Here is a 27,365-nt window from a genome sequence, read left to right on the forward strand (position 1 = left end):
GAGTATGGACTCTGATATAGTATAACTCTAGGTTAAAAGATATGAAAATGGGCTATTATACAATATATTATAAGGTTTTGACCGCTTAAAGCTGAGAGCAATTATCATAGCTATCGAACATCGATCCTACATACATTTGCAGAACGTGTGTCACTGATCACTTATCAGTAATCAACGCTTGTAGAACTTTAAGCTTGAGTAAAGAAAGAAAAATTACGTCATACATACAAGTAGCTGAAATACACTAGTTCAGCGTCAAAAACAATATAATAATGTAATCTACACAGGAGGCAAATACAGTCAAGCGTTCACCCTGGAAAAGCCGACGTTTACCAAAAAGCCAACGACGAAGGAGGAGTGCCCCCAGTTCCGCTGCGTGCCCAAGTTGCCCCCGCCGCCGCACCGGGGCACCACCGCGCGCCCCATCGAGTGCGTGGCCCCCGCGTGCCCCCGCGGCTACTCGCTGCAGCTGGAGACGGTGCCCGGAGCCCATACTGTTTGTCCGCAGTTAGTATGAAATATGAATGCTCTTTCAAAATATTGATGCAAACATAAACAAAGTATCTAATGTTATCCCATTTCTAAATGTTTTCTAAAGTTCGGTCACGAAACAGGGAAAAAAATTAAAATTGACCTTTAATAAAAAATTGATTGATTGAATTGACCAGTTTTTACTTTTTACTTCTTTTCTACGTGTCCATGTAAGCGCTTTACTAATCTTTAGTCCGCGACTAAGACAAGAAGCTGTAGGTTAGAGGAAGAATTTACCCTTATCCCGTGACAGTCTATTTTTTACATAAAAATCCAAATAACTCGAAGACTGTATTTTTATTTATACAATATGCAACCCCCAGCTGATATAAATCAATATGAAAATCAGTTTTAGTTATTTTAAATTTAACAAATGCTTTCTTTTTACGTCCGCCCTAAATATAGTTTCAAATTGGTACGTACTTAAGCACCCATCTACGCAGATACGTATTCGTGCCGCCGCCGGACCATCCCGTGTTCTGCAATAGCAAGTGTTACTAAACAAACTAGAACGCCTGCAAAACCTTTGTATTCGCTATGTGTTTGGTTTGCGTAAATATGACCACATTACTGAGTTTCGCAAGCGTCTTAACTGGCTCCCAATACGTCAGCGTCGAAATTCGCACATCCTCACGCTCCTCTTTAAACTGCTTCGTTCTCACTCACCTCAATATCTACACGAAAGGTTCTCTTTTACTCCACCTAGCGAGAGACCAGTACGCTCCTGTACACTTAAGAGACCACTAGCTATTCCTCCCTGTAACACAATTTTCTATGAGGGCTCATTTTCATGTAAGGCGGCGCAACTATGGAACAGTTTGCCAGATCACATTCGTGAGGCACCTACTGTTTCCACATTTAAATTAAGATTGAAACGGTACTATTTATCACAGGCTTAATTTACTTCTAAGTCATATACTTTTGTTACAAAATCTGATTCTTCATATCACATAATATCTATGATTTTTACTAAGTTAAAATTACATTCATTTATATTGTATGTAAGTATTGTTTATGTATGTTTATTATAATTATGTTACTTATTTAAGTATGTATATTAATATATTATATGAATTTAGTTATAGGATTTAAGTTTTAGTATTATGTCTTTAAATTGTACTAGTTTAAATGTTGTGTCTTTAGTGTACATTGCCCTGTTTTCACACCATTTTATATCCACTTCTGTTTATGGTTTGCTGGAAGAGATCTCTTAAAGAGATAAGTACGCCAATGTTATATTGTCACTTTTATAAATATGTCTTAATTTTGTACATAAAGAGAATAAATAAATAAAATAAATAAATAATTTTACTTATCTTTAACAAATTACCTTTCCTTTTCACTTCGCCTTACTCCTGTAAAAATGTTCTAATCGGTACGCACTCACCCACGCACTTTACACGCAGGTACGTATGCGTGCCGCCGCCGGAGCGTCCCGTGTTTTGCAACATGACGGGCCGGACTTTCAGCACGTTCGACGGCACAGAGTACAAATACGATGTCTGCTACCACATACTAGCGAGGGAGACACGTCTCCGCGCTTGGACTGTGCTAGGTAAACATGTTCAAAAATACTCTTATTTATTCACTCAGAAATACTAATATTATAGTACAACTAAATTGTAATTGTGTAAGGAAATATTTGTTTCTTATGATAATGTCGATAGCCTTTAGTTATACATTGTCGAAAAAAGGAAGATTAGCTATCATCATTAAACTATAAATTAACAATTAACTAGTTATTGAAATACCTACCATTACTATTTACTTGTTTCACCGCACACAAATATCCATAGGATTATAGTGTAGAGAATGCTCAACGTTTTTAAGGTATCCTTTAATTTTCCATCATTTACAGTACGCAAGAACTGTCGCCCCGAAGGCTGTGCCAACGAGCTCATGGTACTCCAAGACGACCAACTGGTTCTGGTGAAACCCAACATGATGATAGAGTACAACGGCTACGAGTATACTGTGGAGCAGACGAGCAAGATCTGCTTCCAGCAGAACAGCTTCGATGTAGCCCGTCTGGGCAGCGGCCTGCTCATCAAATCCAGGAAATACAAGTTTATAGTGCTCTTCAGTAAAGATGGTGATGTGAAGATTGGGGTGAGTTTCTACTGTTGTAAGTATAAGAAAAGAATAAAGTATTAAACTGTCACTATTTTGTATCTGCGTCTTCAAAATAATTTACGTGTTGTATTTTGTATTTTTACGTGTTGTATTCTGGCTGCTGCAACGAAAGCTGCCAAAAATAATAATGAAACAGCAGAAGCAGGCACACATTAATTGCCGCGCGGTTGTAAAAGAGGGTTTATACTTCCTCTTGTTGTTTGTTGTTGTATATTTTTACCCCATCTTACTAATCTTCGATCAGGTTACGGGGCTCGAAGCGAGCTTATTTTTTTGATTATCTTAAAAATTTTTTTCAACGGTCAGTAAATCTTTTTATAGGTATACTCGGACTCGCGCGGTCACGTGGACGGCCTCTGCGGCGCGTTCGACGGCGACGCGTCAAACGACCGCAGCACGCCGGACGGCCGGCTCGCGACCAGCACGGAGAAGTTCGCCAGCAGCTGGGCCAAGCCCGGTCTGCCGGCTGACGCCTGCCGCGTGTCTGCCTGCCCGCCTGACCAACAGGCGAGAGTGTGGGAGATGTGCAAAGTCATTGCGTGAGTATTCTCATTTTGCCGAATCCTGTTCGTGGCGGTCATTAATAAAGAATTTTACAAGGTATGTATACATAGATTTTCTAGTGTAGTTCCAAACAAAGCTTGACTTCATCATCGTCCAAACCTTATACTTCGACCAAAATACGATCCAAATAGTCATGCCTTAACATCCCAGTCGTTAAAGTATTCTTTCACAAACTCACATGAACTAATTTTCCAGCGAGGAGCCCCTATCGCGATGTGGCAAGGTGTTAAACCTGGACAAGTGGCGCAGCATATGCCTGGAGAAGATCTGCGAGTGCGCGGCCGGCGGGAAGGGCGAGGGGGCGTGTCGGTGCGCACTGCTGGAACAGCTGGTTGGAGAGTGTATGGGCGCTGACCGGGACGTTGATGTGGCTGGATGGAGAGTGAAGATGGACTGCCGTGAGTATTAATATAGGCTCTACGCTGTAGGAGATGAGAGCGTATAGATACAGGGCGGGGCGAGGGGGCGTGTCTATGCGCACTGCTCGAACATCTGGTTGGAGAGTGTATGGGCGCTGACCGAGACGTTGATGTGGCTGGATGGAGGGTGCAGGTGGACTGCCGTGAGTATTATGATATGGGCCTTATGGTGTAAGGAATAAAGGCGTATCCTGGTGCATCGCAGACGCTGGTAGGGGGCGTGTCCATTGGCGGTTTCGGTCACATAATATGTAATAATTGTTACGTTACTGGAATATTTTATTGGTGTATATAATATGTTGCGTGGTTAGACGCAGTGTTTTAACGTTGCCTACGGGGATCCGACAATCTTGGCCACCTACAGGCGGCCAACTTCACTGAGCTAGCTCGAGTTTCAACGAAGACCTACGGAGTTGGAGTCCCGCTCGTTACTGATTGACCGAGATAAGTGTAGTGTTCCCCTAAAGACCTGTCCAGAGGCTAAGAAAGTGACTGAGGATAGGTTTCGTACCCGCGTTCCCGCTCTTCCGTTGACTAGGTTTCTTTTTAGTTTTTAATAAATTTGTTAAATTGTTAAAGTAACTTTTATTTATCTCTTTTAGTTCTTCTAAATTTATTGTCCCTGTCCGGGCACAGGTGACAACGTCACAAAACGAAGACAACAACAAATTCAGACAGAAGATAAAATGCCGGAGTTAATGACACGTTGCGCCATTCACTGGGAAAATGGTGACCATTTTGTATATTTTTTCCATTGCGTTTTATAAAAGCTGTTATTTGATACAGCTGCTGATTGTCCCGCGCCGCTCGTGCACTACGACTGCTACCGGCGGCGCTGCGAGCCGGCGTGCGGGGCCTCAGGGGCCTCCGGTGCCCCCACGGTGTGTCCCGCGGAGGAGGGGCACTGCTTCCCCGGTTGCTACTGCCCCGAGGGCAAACTGAGGCTCGGAGACACTTGCGTCGTGCCCGCTGATTGTCTTGACTGTGAGTTCTAAATATCTACTTATTTCTCTTGAATTTAAAAAGAAAGTTCTGAAGTTACAAAAAATTATGTTCTTCTTCACCAATAAAAATATCCGCGCTGTGTTTACGAGACATAATGTTTTTAGAATCGTTTATGTTTGTGTGATACCTTAGAAATCGGCTTGATGCGCAGTGTTGGATAACTCCGAAACAAATAATAGAAAACCTTGTCATAAGTCATGACTTATTGTCATACTGTCGTGATCTGTCTTTGAATACTCTCAACGCGCCCAAAGAATTTTTAATCAAATACTTTGCCACCAGGTACATGCACTGGCATCGGCACGCCGGCCAAGTACGTGACGTTTGAGGGCGACGACCTGCCCTTCCTCGGCAACTGCACCTACCTCGCCGCGCGCGACACCAACCGTACTCAGCATCATAACTTTGAGGTAAGTGTAGTTGCACTGCTGACAGGGCTATCACAGACCTTTTTTTTTTTTAATGAAATAAGGGGGCAAACGAGCAAACGGGTCACCTGATGGAAAGCAACTTCCGTCGCTCATGGACACTCGCAGCATCAGTAGAGCTACAAGTGCGTTGCCGGCCTTTTAAGAGGGAATAGGGTAATAGGGGAGGGTAGGAAAGGGAATAGGGGATAGTAGGGAAGGGAATAGGGTAGGGGATTGGGCCTCCGGTAAACTCACTCACTCGGCGAAACACAGCGCAAGCGCTGTTTCACGCCGGTTTTCTGTGAGAACGTGGTATTTCTCCGGTCGAGCCGGCCCATTCGTGCCGAAGCATGGCTCTCCCACGTATAAAAAGACCTACAAGGCTGTGTCACGTGGTCAACGCCGCCATGTTGTAAATGTCGCTTGAGACTTCAGAGACCGCTGTTTCACAGTCAAACCATTCTGTATATTATCATCTAAGTGCCTGTTTCGACGCTTCCTGATAAGTGACGGATAGGCTATCCACAACTTAAGTTGACAGATAGAGTATGGAGTATATGCCAGGTAAGTTATGGATAGCCTATTCGGCACTTATCAGGAAGTGGTGAAACAGGCCCAGAGTATGGAGTATCTGTGAGATAAGTTATGGATAGCCTATTCGGCACTTACCAGGAAGTGGTGAAACAGCCCCTAAGTCTTGTTTTGCATGTAGTCGAATTATGCGGTTTCACCTAGCAGCGCAAGACCCAAAAGAGATAGTTTCAAAATTCAAAATATTGCTTGGCGTAATTTATAAGAAGTGTAATAATTAATAATTATTACTTATTATGTCAAAGCTCTCACATACTCAATATAACATTAGTAGACGAATATCAATTTAACTACAATAAAAAAATAACTGTTGTGCAGGTGTATGTAACCAACGGCCCGTGCGAAGAGAACAGCGCCGTGGTGTGCGCCAAGGTGATACATCTGATACACGGCAAAAACGTCGTGCACATCAGCAAGGCTGAAGGCAATAAGAAGGTAAAACATGGCTATGTCTATTTCAACTGTACTATGCCTAATGCCTCCGTGGCCTTTAGTGGCTAAGAGCTTGGCTAAATATAGGTCGTGTGTCCGACGATTCCGATTGGTCAGAATGCAGGCTGATCTGAATTATGATGACTGTTTGACAAGACAGACTAACAAGTACATGGAGTACTTGTTAATAGTTGGGCATGTCAAAAATCGGCACTGTTTAGTATGCTTGATTAATCTTTTCGGATGTCCACCATAATATAATTAGGAATACGACAAGACGTAATGTCTACCATAATATAATTAAGAAGACTTCGACAAGTAATGTCTACAAAATATGAATATGGTAGATGATTAACGGTTTGGCTATAATTGTCGAACATAGGCTAAGCTATAATTCATTTAGGGACCTATCAGACAGAGAGCGATCACGCGGTCAAGCGTTCAAGTTTTGCGTTCTTGTATTGTATTACGTTATATAGGAATACACAGGGGCCGTTCTGACCGCGCCAGAATTCCTCCTGTGAGACTGACCGCTTGAACGTAGAATGCGAACGCAGAACGCTTGAACGCGTGACCGTTCTCTGTATGATAGGTCCCTTAGGTAACGAACAGCTATTTGAACGCTACGCTGTCTGCTGAATTCGCTCATCATGATTTCATTTCCAGCTGCTACCGGTAATAAACGGGGAGGCGGTATTCCGGTATCCCGCGACGCGCGACTGGGCGACCTTGACGCTGCTCAACGGACAGGACGTTAGCGTGATGCTGCCGGAGCTGCATGTTGAGGTGAGGGCTACTAGGGCAGTCGAAGATACTGTGTACTTTTGAATTTATTACTCCGTAATAAGGTGGAGAAGGTTTCTCTTGTTTGTGACTGTATCTCCTTTCTTTGTTGATTTTAAGTATGCACATTGCACAGTGCACACGTCTAATTTCTTTATTCTTAAGCGTATTGGACAGTGTCTTGACATAATCTCTTGCCGCGTCGCATTTTCAAAAAGGGGTTATAATCCTTATTTGTAACTTTTTTGTTTTCAGCTGATAGTATTCCAAGCGAAGCTCGAATACAGTATCCGCATGCCGTCCCACATCTACGCGAACCGCACGGAGGGGTTGTGCGGCGTGTGCGCCGGCGACCAGCCCCAACTGATCACCAGCAACGGCACCGCTACCGATGACTTTGAACTGGTATGTAGAGTTGTTTGGGAGTTAAAATGCTTGACATTAAAACAAATATAATACAGTTAACCCTAAAATGAAAAAAGCGGCCTTATTAGACGAAAAGTGAGGCCAAATTGCGCCGTATCGTTAAGTCATTGTCTTGTATTGTGTTATTGCACGTCTCTGTTATTCCGTTTTCATAAAGCAGCGCATCGCAATGAAGCAATGTCGCTTCGCTCTTGCTGCTGATACCACAATACGTTGCGTATACGTGTACGCCAGAAGCGTGTCTACATAGTATAGGTCAGTTAATTAAAGCTGGCACGTTCGCAGTACTCACACACGTATGCAATTTCACTATAAATGTTTAAAAATAAATGATTTTGTAGGTCCCGATACTATACTAGAGTCCCGAACGCTCGCTGCGCGCCGATCACACGTGACTGACATTGTAACATCACGCTGTGTTTATAAACAGTAGCAAAAGAAAAGCAATAACTGTCCCCTTCACGCTCATAAGATAGACCGCGCGCGAGGGAGACTGGCGGACTTATCATGATGCGTATGCACTACGACGTCACGCCGCGCGCTCATTCACAGACACTACACAAGTGCAATGTGTAAATGTGTTGATCGTGCCAGCTTTATTTAACTTACCTGTACGACAGCGAGTTTTATGTGAAGGATTTATTTAATTTACTAATCTGATAGAATGTAGTTTATATCAAAATCTTCATCAATTTGATTTTTGAAGTCATCATTAAATCTCTTTTGAGGGCGGTTTTAAGGCTCACTTGTTTCAATTAACCCTAATAAAATCATTATCAACAGTACGGCAAGAGCTGGCAAGCGAGCCCCGAGACGCTGACGACACTGGAGGTGCCGCCGCAGGAGCAGTGCGGCGAACTGCCTCCGGAGCCCGAGTGCGTGCCGCCCGCGCCCGAACACAACCCCTGCCTGCAGCTCAACAACGCTGATAAGTTTGGACAGGTAAGGTTTAGGGGAAGCTATGCTACAATCGATCACCAAGCTCCTTGGAAAGAGTCTTTTGTCATTTTGTCATCATACGCGATAGATTACTGCGACTACAAGCTTCATAGAAAATGTCCGAAGAGATACTGGCTCCTTTCGGATATTTTGTAAGAAGTTCTCTAAAATATTGTAAAGACAAGCTTATTACCTACTAGCTGTTGCCCGCGACTTCGTTCGCGTGGACTTCAGTTTATAGCGCGCGATGTCAACAAAATTTGTGTCAAAAGCTTTTATAAAAAAAACCCTGGTACCCCCCTTAAATCAAAACAGATTTGCAGTGTGCACATAATATTTCATTTTTTTTTAATTAAACTTTATATATTATGCCATTAAAATTTGGCATAATATATAATATATAAAGCTTATTTAGCCCCCTTAACTTTACCCATAAACTATTTATCATTGATAGGTTTAAGGTTACGTCACTGTATATAATATAAAGTACTGACTTATTAAATAACGTAAAAAGAAATAACAATCGAAAAAAAATCGACACTCAACTGTATAATGATTAGAGATGGGCAACGGGTTTATACCCGATGGGTGGAAACGGGTTTAAACCGGGATTTTTGGGTGAAAATGGATTTAAACCCGAATAAAAACCAAAAGAGCGGGTTTTTACTCTCAAACTTATATTTTGTATTCAAACGTCAAAAAATAATCGGCCAAGTGCGAGTTGGACTCGCGTACGAAGGGTTCCGTACTGGTATAGAGCTTAAGTAGACAAAAAATTGTGTTTTTTGTATGGGAGCCCCCCTTAAATATTTACTTTATTTTAATTTTATTATTAATTATTAAAGTACAAATATAATTAAGGATTTTGTGAAAATTTCAAGTGTCTAGCTGTTACCATTATTGATTACGAGCAAACAAGACCAAAAAAATCACATTCCTTGTATAGGAGCCCCCCTAAAATATTAACTTTAGTTCATTTTTAGTATTTCTAGTTATAGCGGCAACAGATATACACAATCTGTGAAAATTTTAGAAGACGCCTAGTTATAGCGGTTCTTGAGATACAGCCTGGAGACAGACAGACAAACGGACAGATATCGAAGTCTCAGTAATAGGGTTCCGTTTTTACCTTTCGGGTACGGAACCCTAAAAATGATTTTTAAAGATTGAAAAAAAAAACATGTTATATTTCAGTAAACCTTTTTTTTTTTTAATATTTCAGTAAACCTAGTATTATACCTAATATTTTTAGCTGTATCTTGTTTGCCATTAAGGAGGTAAATAAATTAAACCAAATAAACGTGATTCATATTGTGTTTATATTAGAATTAAATGATACTTTAAATTGTGAAAATCGAGGTAAAATAAAATAATTTTATGAAGATGCAGAATCGGTACTTGAAGATTGTCCACAACTAATGAATTCTACAAAACTTGATGTTGTCGCTTCAGTTAGAGACGTTGCGTCCTCTTCGGTTTCTGTTATTTCAACAGGCGAACTTCCATGAAGAGTTTCTTCGCTCATCGGCTCATCTGTCGTCATTTCACTCACCACCTTTCTGTGCAATATGTTCCAGTTGTATGCAAGAAATGTTATTTTAGCAGCTCGTTCTGAAGTAAGACGATTACGTCTTATATTATGTATATTTGCTTGGGCACTAAATGTACGTTCTGTTGCTGCAGACGTACATGGTGCCGTAAGTACTCTTAAAGCCACTTTGCTTAATTGTGTCGAACTGCATATTCCTTTCCACCAGGTGACCGGCTCAATGTCTCCTAGAGACCGCCACACAAATTGTTTGCCCCAGAAACACTCTTTGGCTTTGTAATTGGCAAGATCTGGTGTTATATCTAAATTAAGCCTTTGTCCTTCATTATATATAAACTCCATGGCTTCAAGTTCTTGCTCTTGGCTTAGTTCCAAACCTTGTTCTCTAGGATCAAGCATGTACGCTGCCATGTGTATAGGTTTTATACACATACTTGCCCTTAAATCTACCGATATTAAAATGTCACGCTTCTCTTCTTCATTTAACATTGTAATGGAGGGAAGTACAAATTGAAGTTTTGATTTAATATTTTTAAATGTCATGAAAACTTTGCTTATGCAATAATCATTTCCTTCAAGCAGAAATATATATTCTGTTATGGGTTCAATTATTTTTATGGTTTCTTCAATTTTATTCCAAAAGTCTTCATTTAACAATATATTTTTTAAATCTCGGGGGAGGGTTACAGTTTCGTCTACTGCTAAAGTCTGTAAAGCAGCTTTATTATTTTTTAAACTCTTCATAGCTGTTACTATACTTCCCCAGCGTGTTTTAGCAGGTAGTTTAAGTTTTTCTCCATACCCCTTAACCTTTATAATTTTTGTAAGCTGCGCGCTAAGTATTTGACTTTTTTTAATAATTTTTATGATATTTACTGCCTCTTCTATGAATTGTTTAATATTTTCAGATTTTGCACAGTCTTGGCTTAATAAATTTAAAATATGCGCACAACAACCCAGAGAAGTAATAAATGGATATTTGTTTTTAATAATATCAAAAGCTTTTTGCATATTTTTGGCATTATCACCTATGATAACTACAAATTTATTTGTACCATATGTTTTCATAACATTTTCAATTTCACCAGCGATATATTGACTGGTATGTCGATTAGCTTCAGTATTCAAACTCTTGATGAAAACTGGTTGAGGCTTTGATATTACGAAATTTATGATACCTTCCATGCGTAAATTACTCCAACCGTCGCACTGGAGATGTAGATAATTTGCTGATTGCAATTCTTCACTTAACTCCGTTCGCATCTCATTATAAATTTTATCTAAATATTTGGTAGCCAGTGCTTTCCGAGATGGCATCTTAAATTGCAATTTCTCAAAAAAATTAACCCAGAGTGGGTGCTCGACCATAGATAATGGAGTGGCTGTTACAAAAAGTGCTTTAGAAAATTCCACAGCAAGGTCGCTCTCATTCAAGTTGGACCTATCATTTTCTTGTAAGATACTCGTACTCGGGCCTGGTGTGGGAGGCTGCGATTCAGTACTAATATTACTAGCACTACTACCTTCTTGTACTGCTTGAAAGTTACCAGACGTGCCCGTCTTGCTACACTTATCCATTAGCAATATCTTCATTTGAGTTTTCACAACTGGTGGACTCTTCAAACAGGCAACAAGATGTTGAGTCATTTTGGCAATGTTACTGTATCGGTATGACTTGTCGCAGAATTTACATCTAACCGATTTGTTGGTAAGCTCGTGATAATGTCGCCATACGCGTTGGTCTTTCGGCCGCCCCATTGAAACTAAAACAAACATAAGGATTTAATCGACATATTCTATGTTCAATCGACTATATTCATCATAATATGACTTTCTTGACTACGCCGCGGAGGTTGCGGGCGCTGGGCAGGGGGCAAAAAAATATTAAATGTGCGGTGTCGGGAGTTATCAAGCTACGTCAACGTCTCGATACTACATTATTGGTCAAACATAAAGCTTGAAAGACATATCAATCCCCTGCAGCTATGAATTCGGAGAAACGGAGAACCAAATCAACATCTGGTTGTGAAGACAATGACTACCTGCTCTTTTTGTTGTAACATTAATTTGTTGTTTTGTTTAGGCCAAACAATGGACTTTTTTACGGTTACGTACCAAAAGGATAAAAACGGGACCTTATTACTGAGACTGCGATAGTCAATAGTCAAAAAATTCCATTATTTGCATAAACTAAATTTGGACATCTGTCTGGATTTCTGTCTGTCTGTCTCCAGGCTGTATCTCAACAACAAAACATTACTTACTTAAATTATAGTTTTGAAAAGGTTTTCGAACGAAGCTTTTGCCATGAAACAAAATCGGTGCTTTAGAATATTATGTACTCCTACATATCTTATATCTTTAAACGAGCAATTCTTGTATATATATAATTGGAATCTCGGAATCGGCTCCAACGATTTTCATGAAATTTAGTATATAGGGGGTTTCGGGGGCGAAAAATCGATCTAGCTAGGAATCATTTTTAAAAAATGTCATTTTATTCGTGTTTTATCGAATACCGAGCAAAGCTCGGTCAAATAGCTAGTTGTATATAGATTAATATGAATTAATTATGATACAACAATATTCTTACCTTGTATGATGTTCCAACGGTGATCAAACTCATAAAACAACAAATTATTGTCAATAATTCCAAATTACGCTCATACAGTCACAGATTTCAAACACATGTATTTCACAACACAAGCAAGTGAATACTGAGTACTGACCAGTGGAGTAGTGACCGGGCCCAAGACAATGCAATAGGCTCTCTCATTAGAGAGAGAAAGAGTATACGTGAGATGTAAGTACGACAAAGAGCGGCATACTTTTTTGTGTATAAAATGGTAGGAAGTGTATTTTTATCTGCTACACGGCACTGTTAGGTCATTATGTAACTTATAAATTTTGTATTACGGTGCTTTGCTACCATGAATAAAATAGCTCAGTTTTACTCATAACTCTTCTAACTCGTTGAAATACTCTATATTTTACTCTTAATATTATTTATTTTACACATTTTACTCTAAACACAATATAAGATACACATTCTTATTACACCATTCATAAGTCATACTCATAACACAATAATTTTCTCTACAAAGTCACATCTCAGAATATGTCACATTTCAAATTACAGAAATATAAACTTATAAAAAGGTCGAAAAAGTTTTAAACAGTTCTAAAATAGAAAAAAATGACCATATAGATAAACACCCGAATAAAAACCCGGCGGGAGGGAATATATGGGTTTTTATTGGGTTTAAACCCAGCGATCGGGTTTAAACCGGGTGGATTGCCCATCTCTAATAATGATACCACCTCTTATAGAAAGATGTTAGTCAAGCGTTAGCGCGATGTAAAAGACGCACGGCGCCATCTAGTATGAATTTTTGGAATTAACTTAATTTGAACAAATTTTCGTATTTTCACCCCCTTACAACCCTTTTTTCCAGTAAAAAAGTAGCCTATGTCCTTTCTCAGGCTTTAGACTATCTGTATACAAAATTTCATTACAATCGGTTCGGTAGTTTTGGCGTGAAAGCGAGACAGACAGACAGACAGAGATACTTTCGCATTTATAATATTAGTATAGATGAGCCAGAAATTGAAATACTGTGTGCATATTAGGAGTATAAAAAGTTGAATATAAAAAAATGACACAATTTATTTGAATTAAATTACTTCTATTTAAATTTCTTATGTCACAATTATCTATAATATAAAAATGAGTCGCTGAATGTGTTGCTAAGCGCAAAACTCGAGCACGGTTGGACCGATTTCGCTAATTCTTTTTTTTAAATATTCCTTGAAGTACGAGGATGGTTCTTACGGAGAGAAAAATTCTAAAAAAAAAATTAAAATTTCCTGAAAAAGTCTAAAAACAACACTTTTCTATACTCCCATACAAAAGATTTGTGATAATACTTAAGTCAAATATATAAAAATGGATTTTCAATTATGTTAGTAACGCTAAAACTCGAAAACGGCTGAACGGGTTTGGCTAATTTTAGTCTTAAAATATTCGTAGAAGTCCAGGGAAGGTTTTAAAGTGACACGAAGTTCACCGGGACAGCTAGTATTTTATAAATTATAACAAAACATTTAAGTGAGATTATAGTAAAGGCGGAACATTTCAGTAAAAATAAATTAAAGCATTTCTCGCGATGCAATTAATTTCCAATTTGAAAAAATATTGTATTTGAATTAAATACATTGTGAAAACTACCTAACTATAATATATATAAACATAATAATTATTATATAATACTTTATCAATAAAATAGTCTGTCTGACCTGATTTGAATGAAACTAACCACCAAGTTATTTTGAGAAATAACATTGTAGTTAGTGAAAGGTTGGGATGAGTTTCACTTATAATTGCAATAACTGATAATATCAAGAGTGAGTGGAAGAATAAGGTAAGTAACATGAAAAAACTTCCCATTTTTTTGCTTAAATGTAGGTTTGAAATAGAAAAACTATGGATCATATGTGTAGCCAGAAATATTAGCTAGGTTATGAAACTTAGATAAGTTACAAGTTTTATTAAAATAATTAGGGGAAAAATGAGTTATTGTCCGTATGTTACGAAATGTTACTTTGATTCTTCCACTCACGTCTTCAACTATTTTGCATAAGAGAGAGGCCACATTATTTTTTTTCTTTGCTGTTTCAACTTCAGAATGCTTTTCACACACTATGACATGCAATATTAACATTTTGCATCATTTGCAACGACTATCAGTATATTTCCAAAGCAATTGTCCTCGCTAACTCGTTGTGATACCGCATTGCTACAGAACAATGTTGGCTGTGGCATTGCTCTAGTGAGGTGAGATAGTGTGAGTGGTTGATTGTCATGATTCATGAACTAACACTAATCTTTATTTACAATATGTGAATCTATAGTCAGTCTGTTAGTCTCAGCCATGAATATTGCATCATTAATTACTTTTTGACAATATGTAGCCATTAAGCTTGGTAAATTTCTTAGCTTTTCTGCAATGTGTTCTCCAAACGAATCGAACTGCTGTTTGGGCCGTGGTGGCTCATCTAGTTTCTTGGCTATTTTTGCAACAACATAATCAGTGTCGTTTGGTGATTTTGATTTTCTTTTTGATTTTATTCTTGACGATGAATCCACACTGTTATGTGAAACCGGTGAAAACTTAATTTCATCATTTGTTGATATGTTACCTTCACTTTCATAGTCACTTATCTGAAAAAAAATATTTTGTTAAAGGTTTTTTTCTTATACAAGCAAAGTAGGAATAGAAAATGCCAAATGTACTGTAATACCTTGCCAAATGTTAAGCAAGTGCAAACCAATTTGCTATTAAATGATGAGAAAATGAATCTTGTTGACACTACTGTGTTTTTAGGAGTGACACTAGATTATAAACTGCAGTGGGGTCCTCATATTGCCAAACTGGCCGATAAGCTCAGTTCCGCAGCATATGCAGTCAGAAAAATTAGAGAAATTTGTGATGAAGACACGGCGAAATTAGTTTACTATAGTTATTTTCATTGTAGAATGTCTTACGGCCTTCTACTATGGGGAAGTGCTGCTGATATTAACACAATATTTGTGCTGCAGAAGCGAGCTATACGATCTATTTATAAAATGTCATCCTTTGAATCTCTCAGAGAAAAGTTTAAAGAAATAAGAATTCTGACCGTAATCTCTCAATACATTTTGGAAATTGTGTTATACGTGAGAAAAAATGTAAACAATTTTAAAACAAAAAGTGACATTCACTGCAGGAACACTAGGAATAAGCACAAGCTAGATATACCAATAACCAGGCTGAGCAAAGTAAGCAAATCTTTCAATGTATACGCCTATACAATAAAATCCCAGACGACGTCCAAAATCTTCCAATTAATAAATTTAAAAAAGTTGTTAAAGATCATTTGTGTACTAAGGCTTATTATAATGTAACAGATTTTCTCAATGATAGCACACCTTGGGAAAAATAAGCTGACTGACCATAGGTCGCTTCTATATAAATATACCATATTTTTACTTACTTTATAGCAAGTAAAAATAAGTACTTACATACTTAACGTAAATTAGTTTAAACTATCTTTGTTATTTTCCACCTTTTTGGTAAAAGGTGGCCCCGTTCGAGTTTCTTACGCCGGTTCTTCTCGGCGGGGTAGTTCCCGAACCGGTGGTAGGCCTCATGTAGACACGACATTCTGAAAGAGTTAACTTTGTTAACCTATTTGGAAATAAATATTTTTGATTTTGATTTTGATTAAAGCAAATTTCAATAGGCTTTGCAGAATGATTGCAATTTTTTTAGTTTTGAAGCAATATGAAATAAATACTGTACAGATAATACCACTATGATTTGTACAAATTCCAACTGTGATTTGTTGAGATGCAAGGAATAATGGATAAATAAACTGCATACCTCAGAACCATTTTCAAATTGCATATCTATAAAGACAGAATGGTCAGACTGTGTTAATGGTGCATACTCATCTACCAAGAACAACATTTCTGTGTAGTACCACAGCTTAGGGATATGCATTTCTCCAGTCCCTGAACTAGATTTTAATGATGCCTTAACCTGTAAAGTTAATTAAATTAAAGTAGTTATACTTTATTATCTGGTCTGGTACACATTGAAAATATTAGACATTATCAGCTGGTCTGGTACATCAAAAACTTAAGAGACTAAGTTAAAGATGGTGTGATACTGGAAATTAATGATTTTCAGTTCCAATCAATTGAATTAGACGATAATGATTAAATCTCGCAAGACGTAATTGGCTTTAATTTGACACAGAAAACCCACTTGCAGTACAACTTTTTTCTTTACAAACAACAAACAAGGGTAGGTACCTTGTTATGTTCCTTTCTAAAACAATTTCTCAGAGTAGATATCTTCTTTTTGACTGTGTCTAAGTTGGCCTCTGGATCCTTTGTTTTGAAGAACTGCAACAAATCCTTCATAGCCTCGTCTCTCTTTTCTCTATCACGATAATCCTGATGATGAATTTTCCATAAACATTGATGTGCCTTATACCTTTCGATCACTTCTATAATAAACGTACGCGTGTTCGTGGACATAGTAAGGAGAAAACATAAAAATGTATTATGTTTTAGTCATAATAGTTATATAAAAACAATAATATTTTCGAGATTGAAACGTAAACAATAAATATTATTTTAGTGAAATTTGAAGTTTCTGTTTTGACAGTATTTGACACATGGTGACATGACACATGACGGCTATGACAGTTTTACTGACAGTTGACACAATTTTTTTTTTACTTATTGCCCTGATAGAGTACATGCAACGATATTCGAAAGACATATTTAAAAACATGGAAAGGATGTTGATGACTTGATTGATTGAAGTAAATTATTAAATATTACGGTGGTCTGCGCAGGAAGTAGATGTGGCTGTAGTTTAGAGGAACAATTTGGGAGTGTACGATTTCTCGTTGCTCGTGAAGGTTTCGCCAGAAAACCAGCTCTGTAATAAGTGTAATTTTTTGCAGTGCTTAGCGCTGATCGACTCGCAACCGTACTTGGAGGCGTGTGAGACAGAACTGTGCCTTAACCGCAGCGCGTGCGGCACGCTCGAGCGGTACGCCGCAGACTGCGCTCGCCAGGGAGTCTGCCTGGACTGGCGCGCTTATCTGTGCCCATTGGCCTGGTGAGTTATCAACTTATCAGATAAAACGTCAAACATACACCGGGCCTTGTCACTCCATTTGGTCCCTTACTAATAAATTTACATAGCGAATACTAAACAAGGTCTGCTTGTCTTTGTCTGGCATATTGAAAATGTCTCATGAATCTCATGATAGACAAAAACAACGGACCGTTAAATACGCTGCCTAAATATCTTTATTATTCAGAGTGCTTATTATAATTATCGTCATCATGAGACGATGATAATTGTTATGATAAGCACTCTTGATTCGATTCTTTGCTATGAAGCAAAGAAGGTCCCCCATCGAATGTAATTACTACTAGCTATTTGACTCTATTCGATAAAACACGAATAAAATGACATTTTCTAAAAATGATTCCTAGCTAGATCGATTTATCGCCCCCGAAACCCCTCGTCGACGACGAAACGATTTTCATGAAATATACTAAATTTCATTTAATATAACAACATAATAGATTCGAACATTCGGCTACACCCATACACAATAATTCATACCCCCTAGCGGAACTGGATTCTATAGGAAGCAGTTACCATCCCAAGATTACTCGTAGGGCTAGGATCATATTTTCCATACACGACACACAGACAGACAACACAATATCCGAGCACTAACATGACTAAAGTTAAGTACCTATAAGAACAGGTCATGTGACCTAGTTTAGGTACTTAGTACCATAAAATTGTTTATATTAAAGTTAAGTTAACAATAATTACTGTCAACAATGTAAACAATGTACCTATAATATTGTTATCATCAATAAAGATTATTATTATTATTATTATTATTATTATTATTATAGATTCGAACGTTTAATTCAAAACTCATAATCGGATCGGACTCTTTTTATACTTATTTAAAATTGCTGTTTCTCAACAGTGATGCGCCGCTAGTGTACCGTCCGTGTGTGGACTGCGAGAGGACGTGCGACAACAACGACGAATACAAGAACGGCAAGAAGTGCGACAGCAAACCAGTAGAGGGATGCTTCTGTCCCGAGGGGAAAGTGAGTATCATATAATTAAGTTAAAGTAGCTTAGGAAAAGTTTTTCTTATAAATCACAACCTTGTTTCAGTAATTTCGCAATGTGAAATATTGTTCTTAGCGTACCTACTATTAGAAACTACACCCGAGTTTCAAAAATAATTTCTTAACAGACGCCATAAATTATAAGAGGAAAGTAAAGGTATGATGATATCAATGATTGTTTTATTTTTTGTTTCAGGTAAAAGTAAACAACACGTGCATTGAACCATCCAAATGTTTCCCGTGCGACGCCAACAAAGAACATTATGCCGGCGACGAATGGCAGGTTCGTAATTTCGTATTATTTGTATACTTTAAAAATGTATACGGTACCCCAACGAGTCACGTAGGTCCGCCATCTGCTTATAAATCAATGTCTGTGTTCATAAATATATAAAAAATATATTTCTTTAGGAAGCTTTATCTACCTCTACATAAGTCTTTTGTTCGTACTCTTCATCAGGAGGACGCATGCACAAAATGCACATGCAGCAAGACCGCACACGGCGAGGCGCACGTGGCGTGCACGACGCAGACCTGTACGCGGCCCGTGTGCGCCAGCGACCACGACCTGCTGACCACGCCCCCCGCGCCCGACGCCTGCTGCCCCACCTACCTGTGCGGTGAGTCAGTAGTGCACATGCAGCAAGGCCGACTTTAGGGAAGCCAGCGCCCTGGGTGACATTTCGGTGCCCTTAGCTGCATCTGTCGGTGAGCATCTGCATCTCCCTTTTATGATGCCCGGATTGCTTTTAGCGACGTTGCGCACCGGTACTGCAACAAATGGGACTCCAAGTTGTGGACAAACAACATTAATTCATTGTAATTATATTATAATTTATTCCTATTAGATGTTGGAAACATTGTTTGCTATAATTTTTCTATTGTTTTGCAGTTCTGAAACCCGTGGAGGAGCGATGCGAGACCCCGAAGAAGATGGACTGCGGCTTCGGACAAGTTCTGAAGCAGAAGATCAATGACCAGGGCTGCCCCGAGTTTGCGTGTGGTAAGAAACATTTTGTTGTATTCTTTTTATTATAATATCGGTGAACCAATTTTTATTAAATTTGATATGCAGATACTTTCAATCCTGTAGACGGGCACAAGATGTTTTGTATCTTGGAACTACATATAGTTCTCGAGCAAAAAACTCATTTCAGCGCAATAAAGTTGCGGGCAGCATCTAGTACGATTCCAATCGCTGAATGCGATGCTGAAGTGTGCGTACGCTTTACTATATATGCGTATATTAATTATTATGTAATTTTCAATTTATAATATGGACTCTAATTATCTATTAAACGATTTGAATTTGAATTTACTGGAACTTGAATGAGCTCATTTGAGTGTTTCATTGTACAAAGCTTTTCTTTAGTAGAAACATTAAACATTGAGTATTATGCGCTCCAGTGCAGTATAAAATATGAGGCGTCTAGTTTCAAAAGCCGTCAGCTCCGCACGCAAGTAGGTTTCAGTATTTATGAAAATAGTACTAAGGCTTTTTTATGAGCTTAGGGAGTTTAGTGTCTTTTTATCTATATTCGCATTACTTTTTTAATATTAATGTTATAAAAAAAATGTCATATAACTTTCGAAACTAGCAAAAAACGGCATTGAAATTTGGAGATAGCGCAATTCGAAACTTACCGACGGAGTTATCGGTTTCTGGAACTCAATCATATTGGAGATGGCGGTGATTGATATAAATATAAAAAATATACAGAGTGTTCTATTTGTTGAGTGTATTATCTATCGAATAAAAGTTATTTTCTAAATAAAGAACAGTTTATTTGTTAGCAAAATATGTAATTAAAGACTGCATGACATGTCTCACGTAAACAAAACAATTTCAATGCTAAATGAAATTTTCATTTTCCTCGACGGGCTCACACTCGAGATCGTGTACGTCTGCCTCAACATCGCCGCTATTACGGTTAAAAATGTCCACATAAAATTTAAGATCTTCCAATTCCTTCCATGCTGATCCATAATGTTTGGCCAACAGTTTTGTAACATCATTAACTTTCTCCTTTTTCAAAATATTTCCATATGGGACAGGTATTGGGTCTATATTGGAAATGGTTTTTGATTTTTTAGTTATAATTTTTCGCTCATTTAATTCTGTTCTATAATTCTCTTCTCCTTGCACGAATACATTGGTTTGACCACGAGTGATAAAAAATCTCTTTGATAAATTAAATTTAAAATGCCATGTTCCTGGAGGCTTAAGGATATTGGTGCATTGTGTTTTAAAATCATATATGGGCACATCTTGACTTAAATGATATGGCGTTCCATGAGTTTTTTAAATATTAAGGTATTGTTTCGGGTTAGTAATGACTTCAACTCTACGTAACTCTTTTTCGATTTTGGAAAAAACTCTATCTGGAGGTAAAAAGGAGTGCCCAACTACGGGGAAAATAATCTCGACTTTTTTGACGTGTCGAGGAGCATGAGTAAATAGCCATTTGCTACACATGGCAATCATTGTACTGTTCTTATTTTGCCCTCCACAACCATCTGCAAACAATCGAATTGTATCGATATTTTGCTGAATATCAATCGATTTCAATGCGTGAAATACGGCACTCGCTATTTCATTCGATCCTTTGGGACTTTCTGACTCATTCCAGTAATACATGAAAACATTTCCCTTTAATAATTGATTTTTTGAGGTACCAACAACAACCGTAAAATTATAAAAATTTATTTGTCGGCTAAAATAAGCGGATTGGTCTGGTAATTTAGGCAGCATCATGTTCTTTTGACAGTCAAATGAAATTGTTGTCACGTTGTCCTCTGCTGTTTTTAACATATTATAAAAGGCTTTCGCTCTCAAAGAGTGAATTCTTTTCTGCGTTATTAACTCTTGTTTTTGCATAGGATCTTTAGAAGTTTTTATCCTTTCATTTAACTCAGTACAACGAGAGCATACGTCAGTTCGAGGTGATCCAAACCCAATATTGTATTTTGTGTTAAATATGTTTCGGAAATATGACTGCTTCACTTTTTTTGTCTCTTCTGCACTTTCATTATAAATCCGCCATAACTTTTTTATGTTGAGTTCACTCGACAGGTAAATACGACTAGAAGATTTTCCTCTACAATAATGAGACTCAGAGCCCTTAAGTGATTCGATGAATGAGCAAATAGCAAGACACTTTTCTGCATTTGCTTGAGATCTTCGGTCTCCTCCTCTGTTTTCTTTAGCAGGAGCTCCAGATGATTTAAATGACCTTTTTAAAACTCCGGATACTCTGTCTTTCTTAATGCCTAATATAGACAGAAATGCTGCTTTACAAACACGCACTTGACCTCCACTCGTTGGTTTTGGTAGTATGTACTCCACGCTCATCTTTTTTGGTACACGTGACGAATTCTTAGGCCGATGTCGGTTGACGTTTTTGTGGATGCAATGTTGCAAAATAAAATTATCTTGGTAGATTTTTTTCTTTTGGGCATAAAATACTGCGTGAATTTTTCCTAAGTCTGCCATTGTAAATTTACCACATTTAAGTGATTTTGTATTATGTCTGCACGTCGGTGGTGTAGGTAAATCAGTAGGCGTATACCTGGAATAAAAGATGTATTAATTATGTATATGGCAGTAAGGTTCAATGGTTTCTGCCTACCCATTTGGCAAGAATAAAATGTTGTTGTTTTCGAACCGCTATAGCTAGATTTCTGAAATTTTCACAGATTGTGTATATCTCTTGCCGCTTTAATTAGTATTTTAGTAAGCATTTTTAACTTCAATTTTACATAATTTATATTTAAAAATCGTTTTATAATTTATTTTACAATTGAACCCTTATTATTGTTATTTTTATTATTTTATTATTGTTATTTAAACTTAATGAATTGTATATTTTTTGTTATTTTAAAATCTGTATTTTTATCGATATGTTTATTTTTATTTCAAATTGTGTTTACTGTTTACTTTATGATGTTAATTGCATGTTGTGACCAATTGTAATTAGTTATTGCATGTAGCTAGTATTTTTAAATGTCCAAACCTATTGTTGTAATTAATGCAAAACTGTTTTTGGTCCTAAATAAATAAATTATTAATAAAATAAAAATAATATATTAATATTTATATATTTTTTGTGTTTTTGTATGGAAGCCCTGCTTCCATACAGAAACACAATTTTTTGCCTATGTTTGGTCTATTACGGTACGGAACCCTTCGTGCGTGAGTCCGACTCGCACTTGGCCGATTTAACTCAATAATTATTTAGGTTCAGTCTCTTTGTGGAGGCACATTCTACTAATTTATTAATTTTTCATTATTAGACTTTTCAAGAATGGTTGCCTGAAAAGGCATCGATACAGCAGTAACAGCAGTCAGCACCCAACATGTTCAAAATTTTTATTAAAAAATCTTTTTCATTCATTGAGCGATCCGCCGTAGTTTCATTCGGGATAAAAAAAAAACATGCCATAATCATATAACATTAGAAACAAAAAACAACCTGTATATTATTCCAACTGTCATCTCAAACGATTAGCCATACAAATCGTGGTACTTTCTCTTACCTTTTCTCACGCTTTTTGGTCGTTTCCCATAATTCTGGTTGCTTTTTCCTTTTTCTGCCTTTATTAGGTTCAGCTTTTTCCACATTTTTTACTAAATCACACATTATTTTCGCCAAAATCAAAATAAAATTACACTACTAAACACACGCAAGACGCTCCTCCGCCATAATGATTTGTATTAAAAAAGCAGCTCACTGATTGGTCGACAGGAGGTGGCGGGGTCTGAAACTAACTCGGAATTGGAGCTGGCGGATTTTGAAATTCACCGTTTAATTTAGGCAGCTTTTTGTATTGGATTTGGCGAGGTATGGATCTGAGTACTTAGAGACAAGTAAACTACTTTTTTTTTTCTTTTAAACCACATTCAAATGTCAAAAAACTTTAAAAAATGGAGTTGGCGGTTTCTGGAACTAGACGCCTCATATACTTAGGCTGGAATAAATAGTCAGTACTTAAGATGCGACCCGGTCTCAAGACGCGGTTCGGCTCTGTGATTGGTCCAAATTTTGACAGCCAACCAATCACAGAGCATGAACCGTGTCTTTAGACCGAGATGCATCTTGACTATTTATACCAGCCCTAGTGTATGTATCTCTCGAACTATTTTTAGAATGCATGCCGGAGAGCGAGTGCGAGCACATCCCTACGGAGAGCGAGGTGGAGATGTTGGAGCCGGGCATGGAGCGCGTGGTCGACCGTGCCGGGTGTTGCCCGCGCGCGCGCCTCGTGTGTCGCCCCCAGCTGTGCCCGCACGCCCCCGACTGTCCCCGCTTCCACGACCTGAAGACTGACAACGACACTGCCAAGTGCTGCCCCGAGCATCGTTGCGGTGAGTGAGCTAGAGTAGTAGCCCTGAGGGCGGGTCTTGGTGGGCGTGGTCGACCGCGCCGAGTGCAGCCCCCGCGCGCGCTTTGTGTGTCGCCCCCAGCTGTGTCTGCACGCCCCCGACTGCCCCCGCTTCCACGATCTGAAGACTGACAACGATACTGCCAAGTGCTGCCCCGAGCATCGCTGCGGTGAGTGTCCTAGAGTAGTACCCGTGAGGGCGGGCCTTAGGGGCGTGGTCGAACGCGCTGGGTGCTGCCCCCGCTTCCACGAGCTGAAGACTGACAACGATATTTGCCAAGTGCTGCCCCGAACATCGCTGCGGTGAGTGCCCGACTCAAAGTGTCCCAAAGTAAAAATAACATCGGACGAATGTAGATTTAAAAACTTACGATAAGACACCATATTTGATAAAAAAATTTCGTACATGAAAAACTACTTTCGTTACCTACGTAAACAGTATATATTTTGATTAATTTAAAATGTAAATTTTACAGAACCTCCCAAGGACAAGTGCATCGTTAAGCTGGAATGGGAGGCAGCTCCGAAGGGAGGAGAGAAAATACGCACCACCCAATTGGAGACTCTGAAAGAGGTGAGGGGCATAGAATAACAAAAATATTTAAAAAGTGCTTATAAACAAATCTCGTGTAAATTATATTGCGTTAAATTACAAGTAACTCAATTTGAATTAGTTAAGGTTAATAAATATAGCTTAGTTTTGAACGTTAGGTATTCTTTAAAGACTCAACTAATCTATTTATTGTAGCTGGACAGCGTATGGCTGGACGGTCCGTGCCGGCGCTGCCGCTGCGTGCCGTCAGCCCGGGGCCCCGCGCCGCAGTGCAGCCTGCGGGAGTGCCCCGACATTGGCCCCAGCGACCAATTCGTGGTGGAGCCCCGCCCCGTGCCCTTCGCGTGTTGCCCCGAGCCCGTACATGTGGCCTGCCGCGACGGTGACAATATTTACAAGGTAAAAAATATAAAAGAAGGCAATATTGTCGGCACTTAAAGACTAGTTTAGTAGTTTTTCTTTTTTGTTAATTTATGCTAACACGTAAAATATGCAATGTGATAAACTCGGCACGTGTTCATGTGTGTAATGCCCACGCCAATAATTGAAAAATATAAACTTAATATTTAATATTATAAATAATTTTAAAATCTGACCATGCGACAGGTCGGCGAGAACTGGACGTCGGCGGACAACCCGTGCGAGTCGTACCGCTGCGCCGAGGCCGAGCCCGCCCGCCTAGAGAAGATCACCACCGTCCAGAACTGCGAGACTGGCTGCAAGCCGGTACGATGCATGATAATTTAGTATTGAGTAATAAATAAAATAGGTACTAATAAATAAATAAAATATAAATCGAAAGTAACAGTAAGTTTAAACCTTCAAGAAGCGAGCGTATTCCGTCTTAAAAAGCCGGCAGCGTACCTGCAGCTCTTCTAATGTTGTGAGTGTCCATGGGCGACACTTATAATTGCTTTCCATCAGGTGACCCGTTTGCTCGATTGCCCCTTATTTTATTTAAAAAAACAACTCCGTTGTTACGGCTTTTGAAACCCTAGATATTATTACTATTGTTACTTTTTCCGGGTTAAAAACTATAATATTCTTTTAAATAAAATCAATATTGTATCTTATCTTAAGCGTAAAGAAGTAATATATTAACAGACAAGACGGACACGTTTTCGCATTTATTTTATTAGCTGGTTATGTCATATCAAATCATCCATCCGATTACTCCAGGGCTGGGAGTACAAAGAAGCTGAAGACGGATCATGTTGTGGGCGTTGCGAGCCGGTTGCGTGCGTGGTGGGCGGGGCCGTGCGGCGCGTCGGCGAGGTGTGGCGTTCTAACGACCATTGTACCAACTACACTTGCCTCAATGTCAACGGCACGGTACTGTGACCTTCATATTAACTTTAAAAATTATGTTATTGTATTGCGGCTCTACGTGGTTACTGCGTTGTGGGCGGGGCCGTGAGGTGCGTCGGCGAGCTACATCTGCCTCAAAGGCAATGCTCAATTTGCCTCAATTTCTATACTGAACATAATTTTAATTGTTTGACCAAAGATACGAATGATACTTGTGTCAATTGCGAAAGTTTCTAGGTTGCTGTACTCGACCGTACATTTATGATTTAACACGATTAACTACTTATAAATATAATAGAGTAACTAATTTATAATGTCAAACATTCACATATTACAGTTACAAGTGCAAAGCTCCAACGAGACGTGTCCCGAAGTTCCGGAGTCCCTCGTCAAACAGTTCGTGCTGAGCGACGAGGCTATCCCTGACAAGTGTTGTCACAAGCGCGAGCCGATTGCGTGCAGAGTCGGCAACGAAATCTATCAGGTAAAGACGTTTACCTACTTTGGAGTTAGGTATATGGTAGTTATGAGTATGTTCTTTAAGTTTGTAACGTCTGACAAATGTTTGATGTCACAAAAGCCCGATTTGTATGTTATTGTGTCTGCAATTAAAAAAAAACACTAGCTATTTGACCGAGCTTTGCTCGGTATTCGATAAAACACGAATAAAATGATATTTTCTAAAAATGATTCCTAGCTAGATCGATTTATCGCCCCCGAAACCCCCTATATACTAAATAATAAATTTCATGAAAATCGTTGGAGCCGATTCCGAGATTCCAATTATATATATAGGTACATATATACAAGAATTGCTCATTTAAAGATAAAAGATATTAGATAACATGTAGTTAATCTGTTCATACTTTCTTCCATTACAAACTTTCTATCAATCCTGCGTTTAGGAGGGTCAAACTTGGGTGTCATCGGATCCGTGCGTGAACGTGACGTGCGCGCGCGATATGTCAGGTCGTCTGACTCAACTAGCTGAGCGTACGCCGTGCGTCACTGAGTGCGCGCGCGGCTGGCGATACGAGCGCACGACGGATGAGTGCTGCGGCCGCTGCGTTCAACATCAGTGCGTCGTCGGTGATGAGTTGAAGGATGTTGGTGAGTGGAAAACTGATTTAGTGTAATCGATACAGATGTAGAGCTTGCCCGATAAATCTTCTAAAAGCTAAATTGCTGGTTGACGCTAGAGAAAAAAAATGTATGGGTTAGCCTAGTGGTGCCGGAACTCATAATCAGGTAATGATCTGAACTTGGTAAATAAAAACATTATTAACACGCCTTCTAGCCATTTGTGGTGTGTTTTTCTTTAATATGTATATTAAAATTATTAATTTTCTGTAATATAACCGAGTTTTCTACTATTACAGGCAGCACATGGCATTCCCCGGACAACTGCACGTCGTACTCGTGCGAGCGTTACGGCGCGGACGTGATGGTGACGTCATCGGCCGCGGTGTGCCCGGACGTGTCGGCGTGCGCGCCCGCAGACCGCGTGCAGGAGGGCTGCTGCCAAGTGTGCACCGAGAAACCGGCTAATCTCAGTAAGTGTGCTGTAAAATATTGACATAGTGTTTAAATTATGGAGGAGATAAGAGTAGCGACA

At 38.9% G+C, this 27,365-nt stretch overlaps 2 protein-coding genes across 5 annotated transcripts in view; one reads left to right on the forward strand and one right to left on the reverse strand.

Annotated features, from left to right (window-relative positions):
* LOC121731991 (hemocytin) overlaps positions 1 to 27,365 on the forward strand; it is a 71,463-nt gene that overhangs the window by 36,428 nt on the left and 7,670 nt on the right. For all 4 annotated transcript variants that reach the window (XM_042121710.1, XM_042121712.1, XM_042121711.1 and 1 more), the window contains 24 exons: positions 288 to 507; positions 1,938 to 2,086; positions 2,390 to 2,640; positions 2,986 to 3,203; positions 3,424 to 3,626; positions 4,434 to 4,631; positions 4,935 to 5,062; positions 5,972 to 6,088; positions 6,752 to 6,871; positions 7,124 to 7,273; positions 8,078 to 8,236; positions 17,301 to 17,458; positions 18,357 to 18,483; positions 18,704 to 18,790; positions 18,968 to 19,127; positions 19,400 to 19,510; positions 23,654 to 23,872; positions 24,366 to 24,463; positions 24,638 to 24,841; positions 25,049 to 25,168; positions 25,622 to 25,774; positions 26,088 to 26,234; positions 26,656 to 26,860; positions 27,130 to 27,303. In XM_042121710.1, the coding sequence (XP_041977644.1) occupies positions 288 to 507; positions 1,938 to 2,086; positions 2,390 to 2,640; positions 2,986 to 3,203; positions 3,424 to 3,626; positions 4,434 to 4,631; positions 4,935 to 5,062; positions 5,972 to 6,088; positions 6,752 to 6,871; positions 7,124 to 7,273; positions 8,078 to 8,236; positions 17,301 to 17,458; positions 18,357 to 18,483; positions 18,704 to 18,790; positions 18,968 to 19,127; positions 19,400 to 19,510; positions 23,654 to 23,872; positions 24,366 to 24,463; positions 24,638 to 24,841; positions 25,049 to 25,168; positions 25,622 to 25,774; positions 26,088 to 26,234; positions 26,656 to 26,860; positions 27,130 to 27,303 (3,876 nt within the window). The remainder of the gene's footprint in view (positions 1 to 287; positions 508 to 1,937; positions 2,087 to 2,389; positions 2,641 to 2,985; positions 3,204 to 3,423; positions 3,627 to 4,433; positions 4,632 to 4,934; positions 5,063 to 5,971; positions 6,089 to 6,751; positions 6,872 to 7,123; positions 7,274 to 8,077; positions 8,237 to 17,300; positions 17,459 to 18,356; positions 18,484 to 18,703; positions 18,791 to 18,967; positions 19,128 to 19,399; positions 19,511 to 23,653; positions 23,873 to 24,365; positions 24,464 to 24,637; positions 24,842 to 25,048; positions 25,169 to 25,621; positions 25,775 to 26,087; positions 26,235 to 26,655; positions 26,861 to 27,129; positions 27,304 to 27,365) is intronic.
* LOC121731992 lies at positions 14,483 to 16,917 on the reverse strand. The gene is made up of 3 exons (XM_042121714.1): positions 16,639 to 16,917; positions 16,205 to 16,363; positions 14,483 to 15,003 (listed from the first exon to the last, which is right to left on the reverse strand). The coding sequence occupies exons 1-3, from the start codon at positions 16,864 to 16,866 to the stop codon at positions 14,662 to 14,664; spliced, it is 729 nt and encodes a 242-aa protein (XP_041977648.1). The 5' UTR covers positions 16,867 to 16,917; the 3' UTR covers positions 14,483 to 14,661.

This window comes from Aricia agestis, chromosome 11 (genome assembly GCF_905147365.1).
Source record: "Aricia agestis chromosome 11, ilAriAges1.1, whole genome shotgun sequence".
NCBI classification, from domain to species: domain Eukaryota; kingdom Metazoa; phylum Arthropoda; class Insecta; order Lepidoptera; family Lycaenidae; genus Aricia; species Aricia agestis.